At 35.7% G+C, this 19,145-nt stretch overlaps 1 protein-coding gene across 1 annotated transcript; it reads left to right on the forward strand.

Annotated features, from left to right (window-relative positions):
- The first annotated feature begins 11,163 nt into the window (after positions 1-11,163).
- LOC100945020 (olfactory receptor 12-like) lies at positions 11,164-12,090 on the forward strand. Its single transcript, XM_003802668.1, has one exon. It carries the CDS (start codon positions 11,164-11,166, stop codon positions 12,088-12,090), a length of 927 nt encoding a protein of 308 aa, XP_003802716.1.
- Positions 12,091-19,145: the final 7,055 nt, after the last annotated feature.

The raw sequence follows: 19,145 nt of genomic DNA on the forward strand, positions 1-19,145 counted from the left end.
TTTTTTCCAATTTCATTAATCTCTGATTTAGTTTTGGTTATTTCATTTCTTCTACTGGGTTTGAGATTAGGTTGTTCTTCTTTTCCATTTCCATATGATGGTTCAAGAGTTTGTTGATGCTCTCTCTTTCAGCTTTTCAGATGTAACTATCTAATGTGATAAATTTCCCTCTTAAGATGACTTTGCTGTATATCATAGGTTTGGTTAACTTGTAGCTTCATTGTTGTTATGTTTGAGGACTTTAACAATTTCCTCCTTTATCTCTTCCTGGACCCAAATCTCATTCAGAGTAAGGTTGTTTAATGCCCATGCCTTAGTGTAGGGATGAAAATTTTTTATTTGTATCCTAGGATATGATCTATTTTGAGTATGTTCCCTGGACTGATGAGAAGAACATGTATTTCTTAACTTTGGAATGGTGTGTTCTGTATATGTCTATTAAGCTCATTTATTCTATGGTTGCATTTGCATCCCTTGTATCTCAGTTTAGTTTCTGTTTAGATGATCTGTCCATTCAACCAGAGGGGTCTTAAAGTCCCCAGCTATTATGGTGTTATAGGATATCATGTTGCTTATACCAATTAATGTCTGTTTCATAAATCTGTGAGCATTTAAGTTAGGTGCATAGATGTTTAGATTTGAAATATTCTCTTGATATATTTTTCCCTTGACCAGTATAAAGTGACCATCTTCTTTCTTAACTTTAGTTGGTTTAAATCAACATGTATCTGAAAATAAGATTGCAATCCCACCTCTCCTCTGATTTCCATTTGCTTGAAATACTTTTTTCCATCCATTAACCTTGATTCTTGATTTATACTTAAAGGTTAGGTGCATTTCCTGGAGACAGCATATGGATGACTTGTGCTTTTTAAATCTAATCAGCCAACCCATGGCTCTTTGGTGGGAAATTCATTTATTGAGATAATTGAAAAATGTGGTGGATTTATGTTCATTTTATTTTTGGAAAATTATGTAGTTTTATCCTTTACACCATTGTGGAAGCTAAGTTTTGACCTTTAGCTTCTGAGTGTTTACTTTGCTAGGGGTCCCTTGTGATGGTCAGTGTTGAGAATAGGTCTAAGTATTTCCTATACAATTGGTCTTATTGTGACTAATATCCTCAGGGTTTATGTACCCACAAGAGATTTAATTTCTCCACAAATTTTGAAGCTTGGCTTACCAGGATATAGAATTCTGGGCTGAAAATTGTTTTATTTAAGAAGGTTAAAGATGGATGATCATTCTTTTCTGGGTTGGAAAGTTTCAGTTAAAAAATCTGCTGTCACCTTAATGGCTCTGTCTCTAGGGTAGCACCCGTGGCTCAAGGAGTAGGGTGCCAGCCCCATATGCCATAGGTGGTGGGTTCAAACCTTGCCCTGGCAAAAAAAAAAAAAAAAAAATGGCTCTGTCTCTGCAGGTCAGTTGGCACTTATTCCACGATGCTTGCAAAATTTTCTCTTTTGCCTTGACTTTGGACAGGTTCATTACAGTGTGTCTTGTAGAAGCTATGTTTGAGCTGAGATGACCTGGGGTTTGATATCCCTCTAAAAGGAGTATGTCAAATCATTAGTGAAACTTGAGAAGTTTTCATTTATGATACTCTCCAGTAGGGCTTCCATTCCTTTGGGATAATCTTCACCTTCAGGGATCCCTATCATTCATATTTGAATACTTCATGAAGTTCTGTAGTTCTCTGAGGGAACTGCCCTGTTTTCTCTCTCTTCTTTTCTACTGCTTTAACTACCTGGGTGAACTGAAGAACTTTATCCTCTAGCTCTGAGAGTCTTTCCTCTCCATGTTCTAATTTAGTTTTGATACTTTCTTCTGCATTTTTACATTCCCTTATTGGTTCCTTCATTTCCTTAAGCTTCATCATATCCTTTCTATATTCTTTGTGGTGCTCATCCATCTTTTGTTTCTGTTTTTTCTACTTCTGTGACCATTCCTTTTATTGTCTTTGTCAACCATATTTTAAATTTCTTTTCTGCCAACTCAAGTAATTATTTATAAGTAGAGCCTTCTGCAGTAGCTGCCTTATCTATCCTTGGAGGAGTTTCTTTGTTTTGGTTTTCATGTTGCCAGAATTTTTTGTTGGTTCCTCATTATATGTGTTTTCTTGTTCACCTCATTGTCTTACTTTTTCTTTCTCCCTTCCTCTTTTGCTTTAAATTACCTTGTCTCAGTGCTTAGGTATTGAAGTGATGACTGGTATAATGACAAAGGAAAGACAGGGTAAAGAGCAAACTGGAAGAAAGAATAGGAAAAGAAAGAAAGAAGAAAAATAGGGAAAGAAAAAGAAAAAAGAAAAGAAAGGAAAAAGGAAAGGGGATGAAAGAAAAGAATTTAAAAACAGGAGAAAAAGAAGACAGGAAGATAGAATGAGAATGAGGAGATAAATGGTATTGTTTGGCACCAAGCTAAGGCCACACTTGTAGCTCAAGGATTTTGGGATACTGGGCTGGGTGGTTTCCTTGAAATCAGGAGCTCCTTACCAACCTGAGCAAATTCAGCCCCTACCTCTGTCAAAAATATGAAGGGAAGTAAAAGAGAAAAAACAAAAACAAGAAAGAATAAAAAATTAAATAAAATGAAAACTTTAGCAATGTTGACTTGCCACTACTGTCTTCCCAAGGGCAAAGTTAGAAGGACTCCCTAGATTGTAATCTCTTGGCTTACTTGAACCAGACCACTATCATGGCCTCCTAGCCAGACCAATGCTGCACTATCCCAGCAGTCAGAGAAAAGAGAAAATAAAATAAGAATAGATAAAGAAAATTAAAAATAGATTTGTATCAAATATAGGAGAGAGAAGGGAGAGGAAAAAGGAAAGAAAGAAGAAAAAAACAAAAAGGGAGGGATAGCTTAAATGTTGTGTGAGTGATTTATGTAGGAAAGATGAGAAAAGTAGAAAAATGTCAATCAAAAAAGAAAGAAGAAAAGTTAAATAGAGAGAGAAAATAAGTGAAGCTGAAATACCATAACCAAAAATATAAGAGCCCTTGCTCTTTATGAAAGTAAAAATGGAAATTAAGTATAGAACCAATCAAACAATTAGCAAAAACGAAAGAAAACTACACTAAACTAAGCTCAAATAGCCAATGATCAAATAGCCAAGAGCAATGATCTCAGCAACAAAGAAAAGAATAAAAAATAAAAAATACTAAAAAATAAAATATATATATATACACATATATTGCAGAAGGCAACAACTATAGTAGCTATATCTATATTTATATATTTATATATCTATATCTATAACAGTATATTGTGGAGTGTGGGTTGTGAAGTGGCAAGACCCCGACAGCCAGGGAGGTACGTTCAAGGAAGAACCACCAAACTATTTCTCCTCTCTTCTCAAAAAACAATAGTCTTTCCCCTTGCTCCCTCTGCCAGAAGTCAGGTAGCTTCCGTACATCTTTTGCCTAAAAGCACATAGCTTTCTCTCCCTAAAGTTAATCTTTATCCTATGTACTATTACTTCCCCTCAACATTGTAAAATGAAAATATTCCCACTCGCTGTTCTTGTTGATTTGCAATATTGTTAATATAGCAACCTGATTTAGGTACTATGTAAATAAAGCTGTTCACACAATCCAGTGCTGGCTTCAATCATCAGCTGCATCAGACTTTCCTATCCCATCCTTATCTCTTGTGTGACCTTTTTCTCCTGTGTGTTTTATTTCTTCATCCCCCACCATTCCCATTTTGGTACGTTTACTCTTCGCACTGGCTCATGAAAGCTGGACACCAGGTGGTGCTGTGGATTTACCAGTCAGAAAACATAGACCAATTTCTAGTTTTGGGGGAGGACAGGTTCTGTCTTCCTGACTTTATTGCTCTTGATGAGCACCTGATTGTTTCCTAAGCATTCAGTCCCTGACATGTTGGAGTCTTAAATCTCTTCTGAATCCTTAGGAGGCAAATCACACAGTGCCTCCTGAAAACAATTCCCCAGGAGTACAGGAGTCACTCAGCTTGCCCAATAGTGGAAGTACCTTTGTAGCTTTCAGTGGGAGATATAAAGTCAGCCATGCTTAGGCACCTGCAGACAGACCTTCCCACAGGCCCTACCCTCAGTAGCAGCCCAGCTGGCAGTCTGGACCTTCCCAGCATGGCCTCCCTGCCAGCAGCCAAGCTGATGGTAAATCCACTCCACCCAATATTCAAACCTGGTTGCTGTACACTGTTTGAGTCCACCCACTCTTTCAAACTTTCCACTCAACATGCAACTTCCTCCAAAATCCAAAAACTTGCAGAGGGGCTTTCTCCCTTCCTCAAACCTTTGTGGGGGCAAGGGGGAGTCCATCCCTGCCAGGTCCCAGATGCTTGCCTACTGAATTAGCCCTCCACAACTCCAGCTTTCCCGCCATCTCCTGCAGTCCACCACTGCCTTATTGTAGTCCCAGAGTAATGATTCCAGGTAAGTTCCCCATGCCAGATATGGTTTCTCTTTTTTTTTCCCTGCCATGCTAAGAGAGAACAGCAGAGAGATCCTTATAGTCTGCCATCTTGCTATGGCCCCCACCCCATGAATTTTTTATAGGTGGAATCTTCTGTGGTAGCTGCCTCATGGTTCTTGGGTGGGGGGATTTTTCTGTTTTGGCTTTTCATGTTGTTGGAATATTTTTACTGGTTCCTCTTCATGTACGTTTTCTTCTTGCTCACTTCCCCTATTTTTTCCTTCTCATTACCTCTTTCACTCTAAATTACCTTGTTTCAAAGCTTAGATGTTGAAGTGGCCTTTTGATAGAAGGCCAAAAAGAAGAAAAAGGTAAAGGGAAATAAGGGAGAAAGAAAAGAAAATTAAAAAAAAAAAAAAAAGAAGAAGGTGGGCGAAAAAAGAGAAAGAGAGTGACAGGAGAAATGATGTTGTTTGGTAGGGTGCTATGGCCACACCTGCAACTCTAGGACTTTGGGGGGCCGAGTTGGGCAGGTCCATCAAATTTAAGAGCTCCTTATGTGTCTGGGCAAAAGCAAGACCCCACCTATGCCAAATATGAAAAAATAAAATAAAATAGAAACAAAAAACAAAAAAATAAATAAAAATTTAAAATACAGTAGTATGTCACAGTGGGGACCTGCCAACACTATCTTTCTAAAGGCTATAGCTAGAAGAATACCCTAGACTATAAGCGCTTAACCTCCTTGAGCCAGACCAATGCTGTGACCTCCCCAGACATACCAATGCCATGACTCCCCCCAAAGCACTCAGAGAAAAAAAATAATAACAATAGATAGAGAAAATTAAAAATACAATTATGTAAGATAAAGGTAAAAAGATATCTTAGCTGATGTATCAGAAATTTATGGGGGAACATTGAGAAAAGTAGAAAATCTCTACCAAAAAAGAAAAAAAGGGAGAGGAAATAAAAAAAAGAGAGAATAAAAAGGGCTCAAAAACCATAACAAAAACAGACAACCCCAAAGAAATGTGTGTGTATACACATCCTTTAACATCACAGCACCCACCCACCTCCCCACCCCCGGTTTCCAGGAAATACTCACACACACACACACACACACACACACACACACACACATGCCTGGACAACAGGTGGTGCTATGGTGTTAGAGGATGGAGAACATACTCTGTTTTGCTGTGAAAAATTCAGACCAGAAGTCACTCACTCTCTTAGTATCAGAGATCAGGTCCCATCTTCTTGACTTCCTTGCAGTAAATCAGGGCTGGTTGTTTCATAAGCATTCAGTCCCCATGGGATTGAGGTCTTAAATCTCTTACTAGATTCCTTAGGAGGCATGTCAAACAGTGCTCCCTAACAACAGTTCTTGGGTGCTCAGCTCACCCCAAGCATGGATGCCTGAGCTCAGCAGGTGCACCAGAATTGGCCATGCACTAGGACCCTGTGGACTGTTTCTCCCACATGGCCTTCACACAATGGTGAGCAGCCAACCTAGCAGGAGATCAACCCCACCTGGTATTCAATCTCAGCTGCTGGACACTGTTTGAGTCCATCCACTTGTTTAATCCTTTCCAGGACGCTCTAGTTAGCAGATTTAGACAAAATCAAAAAATTGCAGGGTAGCCTTTTCCTGTCCCCAGTTCTCCCAGCAGGCTAGCCAGCCAGTCTCTGCCTGTTCCCAAGCACTTGCCTTTTGTGCTGCTTTTCCTCAGATCTAGACCTCCTCCCTGGCTCCTTCAGTTCATTACTGCTTCACTGTGCCCCCATAGTAATGTCCTAATGTCCCTGGGTGAGTTCCCCCAGCCAGAGGTAGTTGGAATTTTCTTTCTCCTGCCTTGCCACAAGTGGCTACTAAGGAGATGTTTCTAGTCTGCCATCTTGCTTCACCTCAGAAAATCTGTTATTAAGCTCAGTTGAACCCAGTTTTCTTATTTTTCTTTCTAAGGGGATTACCTAGAAATTATATAGGCATACATTTCTTCTCACCTCAGATCATTTTCCCATCTCTTTCATACAAATTTCCTAAACTATATGCATTCTTCCCTATTATAATCTCTGTTAGCTTCACTTATCACCACTATAACACACCATCCTTTGCTGTGTTTATTAAAATTTGTTTGTTCACTTTATTTTTAATAGTAAACACTTACAGACATGAAAATATTTAATTGCTTTGTTATTTATCATGTTGTTTCCCACAATATGTACCATAATATTTCATTAAAGATGGATGATATGTTTGGGTCAATTTTACTTTTAGAATCGTAGCACTAGATTTCTAAATGAAAGATCATTCCATTTTATCCAATTTCAAAAAATGCAAAATAAAAATTAATCATTGTTATGTGCCCATATAAAATCCAAATCATTTCAATAAAACTTTAGGGAAGTAATTCTATCTCTAAATGATGTCACAATGATTTCTTAATGTTTGAATTCCTAAATTTTCTATCATACAATTTGAGAAATAACATGTTTTGCATGAATATTTCAAAGATAATACAAGGAATCATTTTCTTGTACATTATATGGGTTAATATACAGGATGTAGTAACAGCAATGATTATAATTGGTTTGGGTACTAGTTGTCATCACGATTATAAATGATAAAACAAAATACTTATTTTTTTCTTCACCTATTTTCTATTAAAATCAGTTTAACCAAAATATAACTTAAAATGTGTCTCAAGAATGTACTTTCATACTTAGATTTGATTAGATGAAAGCTAGAAACCTAACCAATATTGGCTAGATTTGATCACTCTGTTGATGTTGCTCTAAATCAATGTCCATGGGCTTAGAGTAAAAGCTGATAAAATTTCATTAAAATTTTCATTCTCAAAACCAACGAGTATGGCATAATTATTATTGTTCAAAAGATACAGATTACAATGTCTGCCTTTTTTGTTTTGTTCTCAAGTCTTTACTCTGGGACTTCATTTTGTCCTTTTGCCAAGTTATAGCACTTGAGTGAGTTGAACCACTTTTGTTAAAGTGAAACCTTGGGGAATAATTCTCAAATGCCCAACACTAAGGAAACTACTATAAATCTTACTCTGGTCTCTGGTTAAATTGTGATGTGGCAATTTTATGTGGAATTTAGTAATTGTAGAGTTGATGAGGCATCTTAGAGTCAGCTAAAAATGGAAGGAAAGCATGCAGGATATTTGGGTAAGCTTTATTTTATTGAGAACATGAAATGCTTATGAAAATACCCTCTGATTAAATAAGTTAATTTAAATTGTAGTAAATTGGGTGAGAGGTCTAAATCAACTACAGTTTTTAATTAACTCCAATCAACTAATAAAAATGGCAACCTCAATTAAAGTAGCATTGAGCAATAATAGAGTCTAAAAATAATTAATACCGACAATGCTTGTATTGTGCTTATTATGCTAAAAATATTATTAATAAGAATAATACTTGCATTGTGCTTACATTACACTGATTACATGCTAAAAGATCTCCAAAGTACCTTAATCTATGAAAAGCTTTAGTCCACACAATAAAGCATGCACACTTATTATCTACATTCAACAAGCTACTAAAATATAAAAAGGCGCTCCTCCAAAAAACATAGCAACTGTTTGAACTCAGGGCTCCTGGCACCAGAGTTTTGATATTAACCACCGCACTACATCAGGTCTCTGTGGAATAGTACCCATGTCACTGTGTCTTTTGTACATGGATCTAAAATGCATTTCTACAACATCGAATATCAGGGTTATTTAACAATACAAAGACCAATATTTAGATATTTTAAGTTGAGAATCATTAATGCCAATTTAAAACAAAAGTGACTCATAGAAATTCAAATGTTTCAATTTCATTTTTAAAGACATAGAAGTAAAAACATGCATGTTTTGGTTCTTCTCTAATAAATAGGTACTGTGGTATAAGGTCTAGAGCCAAATTTCTTTTTTTTTTTTTTTTTTTTTTGTGACAGAGCCTCAAGCTGTCCCCCTGGGCAGAGTGCCGTGGCATTACAGCTCACAGCAACCTCCAACTCCTGGGCTCAAGCGAGTCTCTTGCCTCCGCCTCCCAAGTAGGTGGGACCACAGGTGCCTGCCACAACGCCCAGCTATTTTTTGGTTGCAGCCGTCATTGTTGTTTGGCAGGTCCGGGCTGGGGAATCGAACCTGCCACCTTAGGTGTACGTGGCTGGTGCCTTAGCCGGTTGAGCTATAGGCGCCGAGCCTAGAGCCAAATTTCCTGTGCTAAATTGTAACTTCCTTTTTAACAGCAGTGTAAATGTGGGTAAATTGTCTTAACTCTCAAAGTCTCTCCTTTTTCCTCTCTTTAAAGTGAGAATAATTATAATAAAACTTCATATCATTTATAGTAAGGTAAAATGAGATGACAACTGTATCATGGTTGGGACCCTGCCTAGAATGGCCATCTTATCACAAAACACTACAGAGCATATTGGTCAACTTTTTCTTTGAGTTCTTGACAGAATAGGTGCTAAAAATGTATTTATTGATTTAGAGTTCAGTGAACATTCTATTATCACATCATTTGCTCATCCTACCATTTCCTCAAATATTCTTTATTTTATAAGTTGGCATTTTCTGATGGTATTCTTCCAAAGAAAGGCTGTAAGTATTGTGACATCCATGGATAAGGTTTCATTAACACTCGACCTTATTTCCACAGATGAAAAATAAAGTAATATACACTGGGAAAATCTAATAGTATTAACAACCAATGCCTCTTGGCAATCATCTACTACAAGGCTTTCAGCTTAGAGGATTTTATACATATATTTTCCCACCACAAAGTTCATTATTGATATAGGATTAGACCACATGCTTCACCATTTGTGCTTGTTAAACAGTGAAATGTGGAATTCTAATGAGTACAGTGAAAGTTTTGCAACAAAAGGAAATAACCTAACAAAACATCTAAAACACCATAGTACACAGAATTACTAGTGACACTGAGCTAGACCTGAGTGCTCAGAATAACAATAATGGTAAGTCAATGTGAGGACCAAGAGAATAGGCCCTAGAGTAAGGCAGAAAGGCCTGGCCAATTTCTAGAGTGAGACCTTGGCACAATTCTTAATGCCCCTTATAATACCTGCTAAAATTAACATATAGCACATAGGGCTTCTGTGTGTATTAAATAAAGACAGTTTGGGGATTTTAAAGGTTGATTAGCCTGTAACAATTGACCAATAAATACTAGCTATTTATTTCAGAATTAGGTTTGTAGTCTTTTATTACTTTCTATATAATCTATTACAGTACAACTACGTATACTCATCGTAAAAGTGCCCAAAAACAAGAAAGAAAAAAATACTGAATTTCACTCCGATCTTTGGTGGTATTTCCTTCCTCATGTGAGATTCTGTGGCACTAACTCTCCTAGGAAAATGAATGACTTTTGGTGAGACAAGAACATTCACTGGTTCTTTAGGAGTTACCCAGTTATGTCTCATCTACTACTTGTTTCCTTATAAGATAAAATAATATTATCTAAAGATGGTTATTTTATTCAAGTTCAACAGAGTGCAGCATATTCCTGGCCATATTGGCAAAAATCTCAAAACTGTAACTTCTCTTTTATGTAAAAATTACTTGTTTTGCTTCCTTATAAACTTAGAATGGCTTTTTGATTTGCTTGTTTCTAGGCAAGATTCAGGGCATTTAGGTTTTGGAATCTAGATTTCCGACAATGTAAACTCTAATGTTCAAAGTGAAAAAAATTTATGTTGTATTCTGCCTGTTATGGAAAGTATATGAAATCAAGTCCATTCAGTGTTGTGGATGATATAAAAGGACTCATTTATTTCTTCACTCAGTACATTTATTTGAGTCTTAACTCTTAGCCAAGTGCTATTTCAATTGCTCAAATTACATTAGTGGAGTAAATAACATAATATTTCCTCTCAAGACCAAAAACAGAGAGGTTAGGGAGAAAAAGTGCTACACTGCTGGATTTGAAAACAAAGAAAGGGGCCATAGATAAGGGGATGCAGGTAATCTTTACAAGCTTTAAAAGGCAAGTAAGGAAATTCTTCTCTAATGCCTCTGAAAGGATCAAGGGCCTTCTAACACACTTTAGGCTACTGAAACTCACTCTGTATGTACTCTGTCCTCTGGAACTGCAAGATAATTAAGTTCTTTTGTTTAAACTACTTTGTTAGAGCAGTTCAGGAGACTAATAATAGACAATGTCAGATAGTGTGACTTTATTTTACATATATAGTCAATCCACTTGTCAACATCTCCCAGCGTAGCCCAGATGACAAGTCTTGTAATGCAAAACTAATAATAGTTAAGTCTCAGTTGTCCTTATGTCTGTCTCTATGTTCTGACTTTGAGTCTTCTTTAAATTGAAAGAAAAATAAAAAAAAACCTAGGGATGTGAAATGAAAGAATGACTCAAAATAGATTAGATTCCTTTCCCATATATTATCAGTGCAATCAGAGTCAAATAACATGGTGATGCATTTATAGGTGCAGATTGTTTGCATGCAAATGCTTACTTCCAATTCCTTTTCCCCTACAGCAGAAGCTATTCCTTTTCACAGCATGTGGAATGCAGTAGACCAAGGTATTATACCCAAGATCATAAACAGAATGTTTGCAGTGTCACATGAAGATCTCAAATTTAATTTAATGGCCATAAGCATTAAATAATATTTAGCTTACAAATTTTCTCCTTCCTCCACTGCCTCCCTTCTCTTTCTCCTCTCTTTCTTTTTCTGTCTCTCTTAGGCTGTACTTACACAATGGAAAATTTTACACATGTCTCAGAGTTTGTTCTACTTGGATTCCAAGGGGGTCCAAGAACACAGACCATGCTATTTTTGATTTTTTTCACCCTGTATGTCATAGCTGTAGTGGGAAACTTTGGTATGATTGTAATTGTCAGGGTGGATTCATGCCTCCACACTCCAATGTACACCTTCCTCCAAAGCCTCTCCTTGTTGGACATCTGCTATTCTTCCACAATTGCCCCCAGGACTCTGATGAACTGCATAAAGGAAGACCACACGGTGTCCTTTGGTGGATGTGCTGCTCAGTTCTTCTTCCTGTCTCTCTTTGGTACCACAGAGGCCTTTCTCCTGGCTGCCATGGCCTATGACCGCTTCATTGCCATCTGCAACCCTCTTCTGTACTCTGTGACTATGTCTCACCAGGTCTGTGTATGGCTAGTCTTGGGATCTTACTTGTGGGGTGTACTCAATGCTGTCACTCAAACAATGATGACCTTCAGCTTGCCCTTCTGTGGGTCCAATGAAATCAATGACTTTTTCTGTGACATCCTCCCTCTCTTGCCTCTCTCCTGTTCAGACACCTTTATAAACCAACTGGTTCTTCTTGGCTTATGCGGTTCCATTATTATCGGTACCTTCTTGATTGTTCTCATCTCATACACCTACATCATCTCAACTATACTAAGGATGCGGACACCACAGGGCCGCCAGAAAGCCGTCTCCACATGTGCCTCCCATCTAACTGGAGTGTGCTTGTTTTTTGGAACAGTTTTCTTCATGTATGCACAACCTAGTGCCATCGTCTCCATAGAGCAAAGTAAGGTAGTGTCCATCTTTTACACCATTGTCATTCCCATGTTGAATCCCCTGATATACAGCCTGAGGAACAAAGATGTCCAGCAAGCTTTGAGGAGGAGCAAGAAGAAGTTTTCTTTGTGATTACTGTGGATCTCAGGTTACCCTGGATTTTATTCCAAATCACTGCCACTCATGTAGATTATGTTGTACAAACATGGCATTACTGGTCTTCTTAGTTTCCTTATGATAGTCTGTAATATAGAAGACAGAGTGTGTTCCAATTGTCTTTTGTGTTTAACAATTAACAAAATGAAAGTATATGAAAAATAAAATGATGTAGACTGAAAGAATCAGTAATTGAATAGATGGATATATGTGATTGTTTTATCTCCTGTAAAGCATCTTGATCCATCAGAATATAAGTGCGTAAAAAACTGTATACATTCATAAAAAATTTAATAAAATGCTTATCTTGAATGCAGCTCACCAAAAAAAATATAAATCCTTTTCAAATGCTGCTGGAATTTTAATTAGGATTAAATCAAATCTGTACATCAATTTGGAAATAAATTTCATTTTAACAACATTGAGATTTCTAACCCATGAATTCAGTTTACCCTTTCAATTATTTCCTAATGTTGTAATGTCAGCATTTTTTATAGTTCTCAGATAGCCTTTCAAATCTTTATTTTTTTCTTTACAGATTAATCCATAACTAGTTCATGTTTTTGGTACTGTTGTAAAAACATAATTTTTACAATTTCAGTTTCTGATTATTTATTGACAGTAAATAGACATTCAATTGATTTTTACATATTGGCTTTGTGTTTTTCAAAATTGCTCAATTCAGTTGCTATTTCTAGTTACATTTTTGTATATTGTATTGTATTTTCTACAGGTAGTATCACTTAATTTATGAATATAGAATTCTTTCTTTGCCAGTATGGATTTTTTTTACTTAACTGATTTCTTTTCTATTTCTTTATTTTACTTTGTTGCACTGACTAAAACTTCTACTAGGAAATAAGTGAAAACCACAAAAAAATTTAAACAAAATCCATACGCCCATTTTTGTTCTTAAAAACGTTCTATTTTTAATGGTTATATAGAGAATGTGTTTCAGAACCATTGGGATGGATAGCACCTCATCATCTAAAATGATTTGCTTCCCTTCACTTCATTGTTATTACTATCTTAGGTCATAATGTTGTAATTTCTTAACTTAATTATCAAAAATGTCCAATCATAAATCCATTTCTAAAGTACCATTGAGTAGAAACATGACATTCTCACTCTGTCCATGATGATACTTCAGAAGAATTCACCAGAATAAAGTCCAATTCCATGAAATAACATTGGAAACATTTTGTCTGGGTCTTACTTAAACCAGACTCTTAAACAAACTTGTTATTTCAAGAAAGATTTTCCTGAATATTAGCTAGACTAGACTATGAGGATAAGACAAATGGCTCCTGTATTAAATATAATGAATCTTATTTTAAAAAGATGCATATAAATGTCTATAAAACCACACGAATATGAAGGATTAGTATTTATATTGGTTATTTTGGACTCCCCAGGAATTTGCACCCAAGCTCTATAGGGAAGTTAAATGTGTCTGCTGGATGTTGAGGACAAATGAGGTTTATTAGTGTTATCTGCCCTGAAGAGCATCCTCCCAGCACTCTAATCTTATCTCCCTTGCTTGTGTTGTCTTTCTTCATGACACTTAACACCATTCAGTACAGGATAGGCAACATGAGAACAGAGACTTCTGACATTCTTGTTCATTGCTCCATCTCCAATTCTCAAGGACCATTAAGTGCAAATTTTCAGGATATTACCCTCCCTATACCAACTTAGCTAGCATCAATCTTCCTAATAGTCCAAGTTTTACGGTCAGGATTCACTTTACAGAGTACTAGTGGTCATTGTGATGCTGACAACATTGATTATAAGATAGGAATTCTTCCCTCAAGATAAGCATTTGATCATTTTCAAGATTCCAGTCACAAGCACTCACCTGAGAGAGACCCTCCCCCAATGTGCGTCAAGAATTATTGTAATATAAATGGGGTTAAAAGTAACAAGAGGAACTTCATTAATTAATGAAGTTACTAAAAGTAATGTTTATTAATGCTTCATTGCTGAAGAAGAAGATGATCACAGAGACGGGCTTAGAGGGGCAAGACAAAGACATGATCATCTTATTAATGCTTCATTGCTGAATGCTGAATGAAGGCTTCAAAATGTTCCTAGACGGCAGAAAAAACTCCATCTTTTTCCTTAGTTTTATGGACTAAATGCTTGTGCCCCTCCCCAATTCATTTGTTTAAGTCCTTAAGTCCCAATTTGATGGCATTTAGAGTTTGAATTTTAGGAAGATAATTAGAATTAAATAAAATCATATGAGCGAGGCTCTGATCAGATAGAAATAGAGCTCTTACTAATAATAAGAGACTTTTGCTCTCACACTCTCTCTCTCTAAATGTACCCAAAAGAAAAATTGTGAGGGCACAGAGACAGGGTGGCTGTCAGAAAATCAGGAACAACTTTATGAGAAACTGAATATTACAGGACCATGACCTTGGGCTTCTAGCTCCCAAACTAAAGGAAATAAATTTCTGTTGTTTGTCATTCAGTCTGTGGCATTTTATTTTTTCATCCCAACAAGACTAAGACAAAGCATGAGGTGAAGCTTAGCAAATTTATTTTATTTTATTTTACTTTATTTATTTATTTATTTATTTATTCATTTTTTGAGACAGAGTCTCACTATGTCACCCTCAGTAGAGTGCTGTGGCATCACAGCTCACAGCAACCTCCAACTTTTGAGTTTAAGCAATTCTCTTGCCTCAATCTCCCAAGTAGCTGAAACTATAGGCACCCACCACAACGCCCAGCTATTTTTTTGTTGCAGTTGTTTAGCTGGCCTGGGCTGGGTTTGAGCCTGCCACCCTCAGTGTATGCGGCTGGTGTCATAACCACTGTGCTACAAGCATCGAGTCACAAATTTATTTTAATAGCTAAAAATCTGTAGGAGTTACTGCATGTTTTTAAAGGATTAGAGGAATTCTGAGTCTGGGAGGGACACTGCTGTTATTATCTGCTTTTTATGAACAAAACATAGCCCACATTTTAAGCATAGATATGAAGATGTTTAGGATGAGACTGCTGTGGAAGTTGATATCAAATTATTGGGCAATTACTGACATATAGATAATAAGATCAAATGTACGTATTAATCCAGTGCCAGTGCTAACAAAAACTTTTGAAAGTATCACTCATAGTTATTGGCTATATGTAGGGCCTTGAACAATACCTGTGATGTTGTATAAGATATCTGTCATTTACAGATATATATTAGAGTGGAAGCTTTTCTCTCCTGGATCTGAAAGATAAAATCCCAGAGATGGGCTTAGAGGGGCAAGAGAAAGACATGATCATCTTACTCTCAAGTTCTCACCCTTGTGTGTGGTGGTGAGAGTTTGTGATCACATATATGTAAGGTTAACAAACAGATGTGTAAATTTTGTCTTCATTGAATTAAAAACTGTATTGTAGCAAAAGAACTCTTAAAATATCAATTTTGGTGGCATGATTTGTCAAAATTTTTTCAATAAAATTCTTCTGATAAATTCTGATGAGTTTAAGAAGGTCTTAAATGTAATAAACTTCTATTTCCTGATTTATTTCTTTATTTTATTATGTGTGTACATAAAACTTATTGTCATGATTTACATAACTATAATTAGACTTAATTTATAAAAGAATCCTCACATTTTTTTTCTTCACATAAGTCTTGCTTTTCTGGCCAATTACTATTCTACAGAAACATAATAATTTGCTTCTCAATCTCATCAAAATTTTAACTGAGATTTTTAATGAAAATCTTAAAAAGTTAATAGTTTTGTGACATTGAAAATTTCTATTCTTTAATATGGTATATTATCCCATTTAATTACATTTTTTCCTTATTCACCAAATCTTGCACCAGTTTATATATTATCCCAAAAATCTTATTTTTTTTATTTATTATCAAATAGAATATTTAAAAGTCACAATTTCCCAATGTAAATAACTATGCATAATTTTATATATGTATATTAAGGTTTCTTGCTAACTTGCTGACTTTTCTTTTAAACTCAAAAAACAACATTCATAAATTATTATTATTTTGATTGACAATAACCCTAATCTATTTTGTTTTAATTTTGTCTATATATATACATCCCAATCTATTTTTGAATGAATGGTATTAGAAGACACGGTACTTAGCTATCTGATTAAAATTCAATGTGTTTATTATTGATGTATTAACTGGATAGAAGAGAAAATTTCTTCTACTCTAGTGTCAAGGAAGTTTATTTTCTAGAATGGTATCATTGGTGAATATGTTTCTGTATTGACATAATCTTGGTATTTCTATTATTTGTTAATGTATTGGTTTGGTATACTACATTGCATAACAATGATGCAAAGAATTGGTTCTCTTTCCTTGTTTATATTTCAAATGCATACCAATTAAATACTCCGAGTTTTTTGATGCATCAATGATTAATTGATGCAAATTAATACTAATTAAATAATTCAAACTTGGGCATGAGGCTTTATTGATGCATAAGTATGGTTCTGTTTATTATATTGAAACCCATCTCTCTAAGTAGGATTGGCCTGTCCCCTCTTTTCTTCTAATGCCATTCTGTGGTTTTGGCATGAAGCTACATCTAAATATCTAAAATACGTTAAATTATATTTCTACTATCTCTGTTCTCTAAAAGATTTTGGGTACTCTTAAAAATATATATTTTTTGAGTGAGACAGGGTGGCTTATGCCTACAATCCCAGTGACTCAGGAGGCTGGGGATGCTGAAGTGGGAGAACTTTAGGACAGGAGTTGAAAACAAGTCTGGGCAACATGGAAAGATCTTGTCTCTACATAATTAGATAAATAAAACATTACCTGGGTGTAAAGACATGCACCTATAGTTCCAGCTAATCCAAAGGCTGGGGCAGGAGGAACGCTTAAGTCAAGGAGTCCAAGACTGGGATGCAGTGAGCTATGCTCACACCACTGCAGCCCAGTCAAGGCAACATTCATCTCTAAAAAAAAACATTCATCTCTAAAAAAAAAATATGAGTGTATGTGTGTGTGTATATGCTTGTGCGCATATATATATAATATATGTGTGTATGTATGTGTATAAATGTATATATCTTAAATATTGTGTACAATTTATCTTTGTAATTATTTATGCTAGATATTTTCATAATTTTCTTCATACAAATATGTTTCTTCTCTTAATGAGTTTCTATAATCTTAGTAGAAAATTGGATTATACATTTGTTCCTCAATCAGGTTTTTTTTTGAGACAGAGTCTCAAGCTATCACCCTGGGTAGAGTGCCTTGATGTCACAGGTCACAGCAACCTCAAACTCCTGGGCTAAGCAATTCTCTTGCCTCAGCCTCCCAAGTAGCTGGGACTACAGGTCCCCACCACAATGCCTGACTACTTTTATTTATTTATTTGTTTATTTGGTTGTAGTTGTCATTGTTGTTTAGCAGGCCCAGACAGGGCTTGGACCCACCAGCTTCGGTGTATGTGGCCAGCACCCTACTCACTGTGCCATGGGCACCGAGCCAGTTTCTCAATCAGTTTTAGCTCATTTAAAAATGTTTCCAAATAGGAGTGCTCATATCCTACTAATCAACATAGCCTTCGCCTCATTTACCCAATTACAGCATTAAGACATTTGTGTTCTACCAATTAATTAGGCCAATGTCTCATGCACACAGCATCAAAAAACTCAAGAGTATTTAATTAGTATGCATTTGAAACATAAACAAGGAAAAAGAACCAGTTCTTTGATCATTTTAAATAAAAGTACCTGTAATGAAGGAAATTCACAGAAAGCAGATGATATAAAAAAAAAAATAAAAAATGAAAATATTTCCACTTCATAAGGTCTGCTGTTCACTAGTATTATTTTTATGGTGCTTATTTTGTATTTTTTTACTTAAAGAATTGACTTTTTATTTCAAAATATTAATGGGGTAGAAATATTTTTGTTGTGTGAATACCTTTTAAAAATGCCTAAGTTAGGGCATTAGTGTTCCCATTAGCCAAATAGTGTTCATTATACCTGATAGATAAGTTTTACTCCCTTATTCCTCTATCTTGGCTTGATTTCCAATGACCTTTACAACTCTATGTCCATGAGCATCCATCAATTAGTTCTCAATGTTTACAGAGTACAAGTGGTGTGTGTTTGTCCATTCCCAAGATACTTTACTTAGGATAATGGTCTCCAAATCCATTCACATGGCTTCAAAAGATATTATTTCATTCTTCTTTTTATGGCTGAATTGTGTATGTGTGTTTATCTCATATTTTATTAATCCAGTCATGAACTGATAGGCCTTGGGCAGTTTCCTAACTCACTTACTCATCAATAATCAGCTAAATATTAGAAGGTGACCTTCAGCAAAGTCTACGTTCTAACTATGTAGTTTTTTAGTCTGTGCTACTCTATCTTGAAGACTCTAGATGCCTTGAACTCTCATACTCTGAGCTTTATCTCCTCATCTCAGTGAGTCAGCCCGCCTCTAGCTCGGCTACCATGGGATAGAAGATTTTTTCCAGGTAGTCAGCTGAGAAAACCATGATATTCAATTGTTTTGCTTCTCTTCTCCCAGGGTTCACTGTATTTAATTGTCTGATTCAAGTCAAAACATTAAACATTGTTTTGTATATTTAATCTGTATTTTAATTGTTTCAAATGAGAGAATAATGCAATAGTTTGTATGATCACAGCTAAACCATTCTTTTTTTTTAATTTATTTTTTATTAGATCATAATTGTGTACATTAATTCTATCATAGGATACAGTGTGTTGCTTCCATAAGCAGTTTGGAAAACTCTCATCTAACTGGCTGACATAGCCATCATGTCTTTCTCATAATTGTTGTGTTAAGACATTTATATTCAACCTTTCACAGCCAAGGACAGCTAAACCATTCTAAAACTTATTTATTTTCAATAACTTTAGGTATTATTATTTACCTTTTGATTGGATAATCTTTTATGTAAAAGAATCTATTACAACCATGAAAAATGTCAGTTGATTATTAATGAGTAAATAAGTTAGGAAACCACCCAAGGCTGGAGAGAGAAACGTGATAAAAGATGAAAGGT

Source organism: Otolemur garnettii, unplaced genomic scaffold (assembly GCF_000181295.1).
Source record: "Otolemur garnettii isolate 467f Iridium unplaced genomic scaffold, OtoGar3 scaffold00253, whole genome shotgun sequence".
In the NCBI taxonomy this organism is placed as follows: Eukaryota; Metazoa; Chordata; class Mammalia; order Primates; family Galagidae; genus Otolemur; species Otolemur garnettii.

Coding starts and splice junctions, on each gene's coding strand:
- LOC100945020 (XM_003802668.1), top strand. CDS start 11,164: ATGGAAAATTTTACACATGTCTCAGAGTTTGTTCTACTTGGATTCCAA.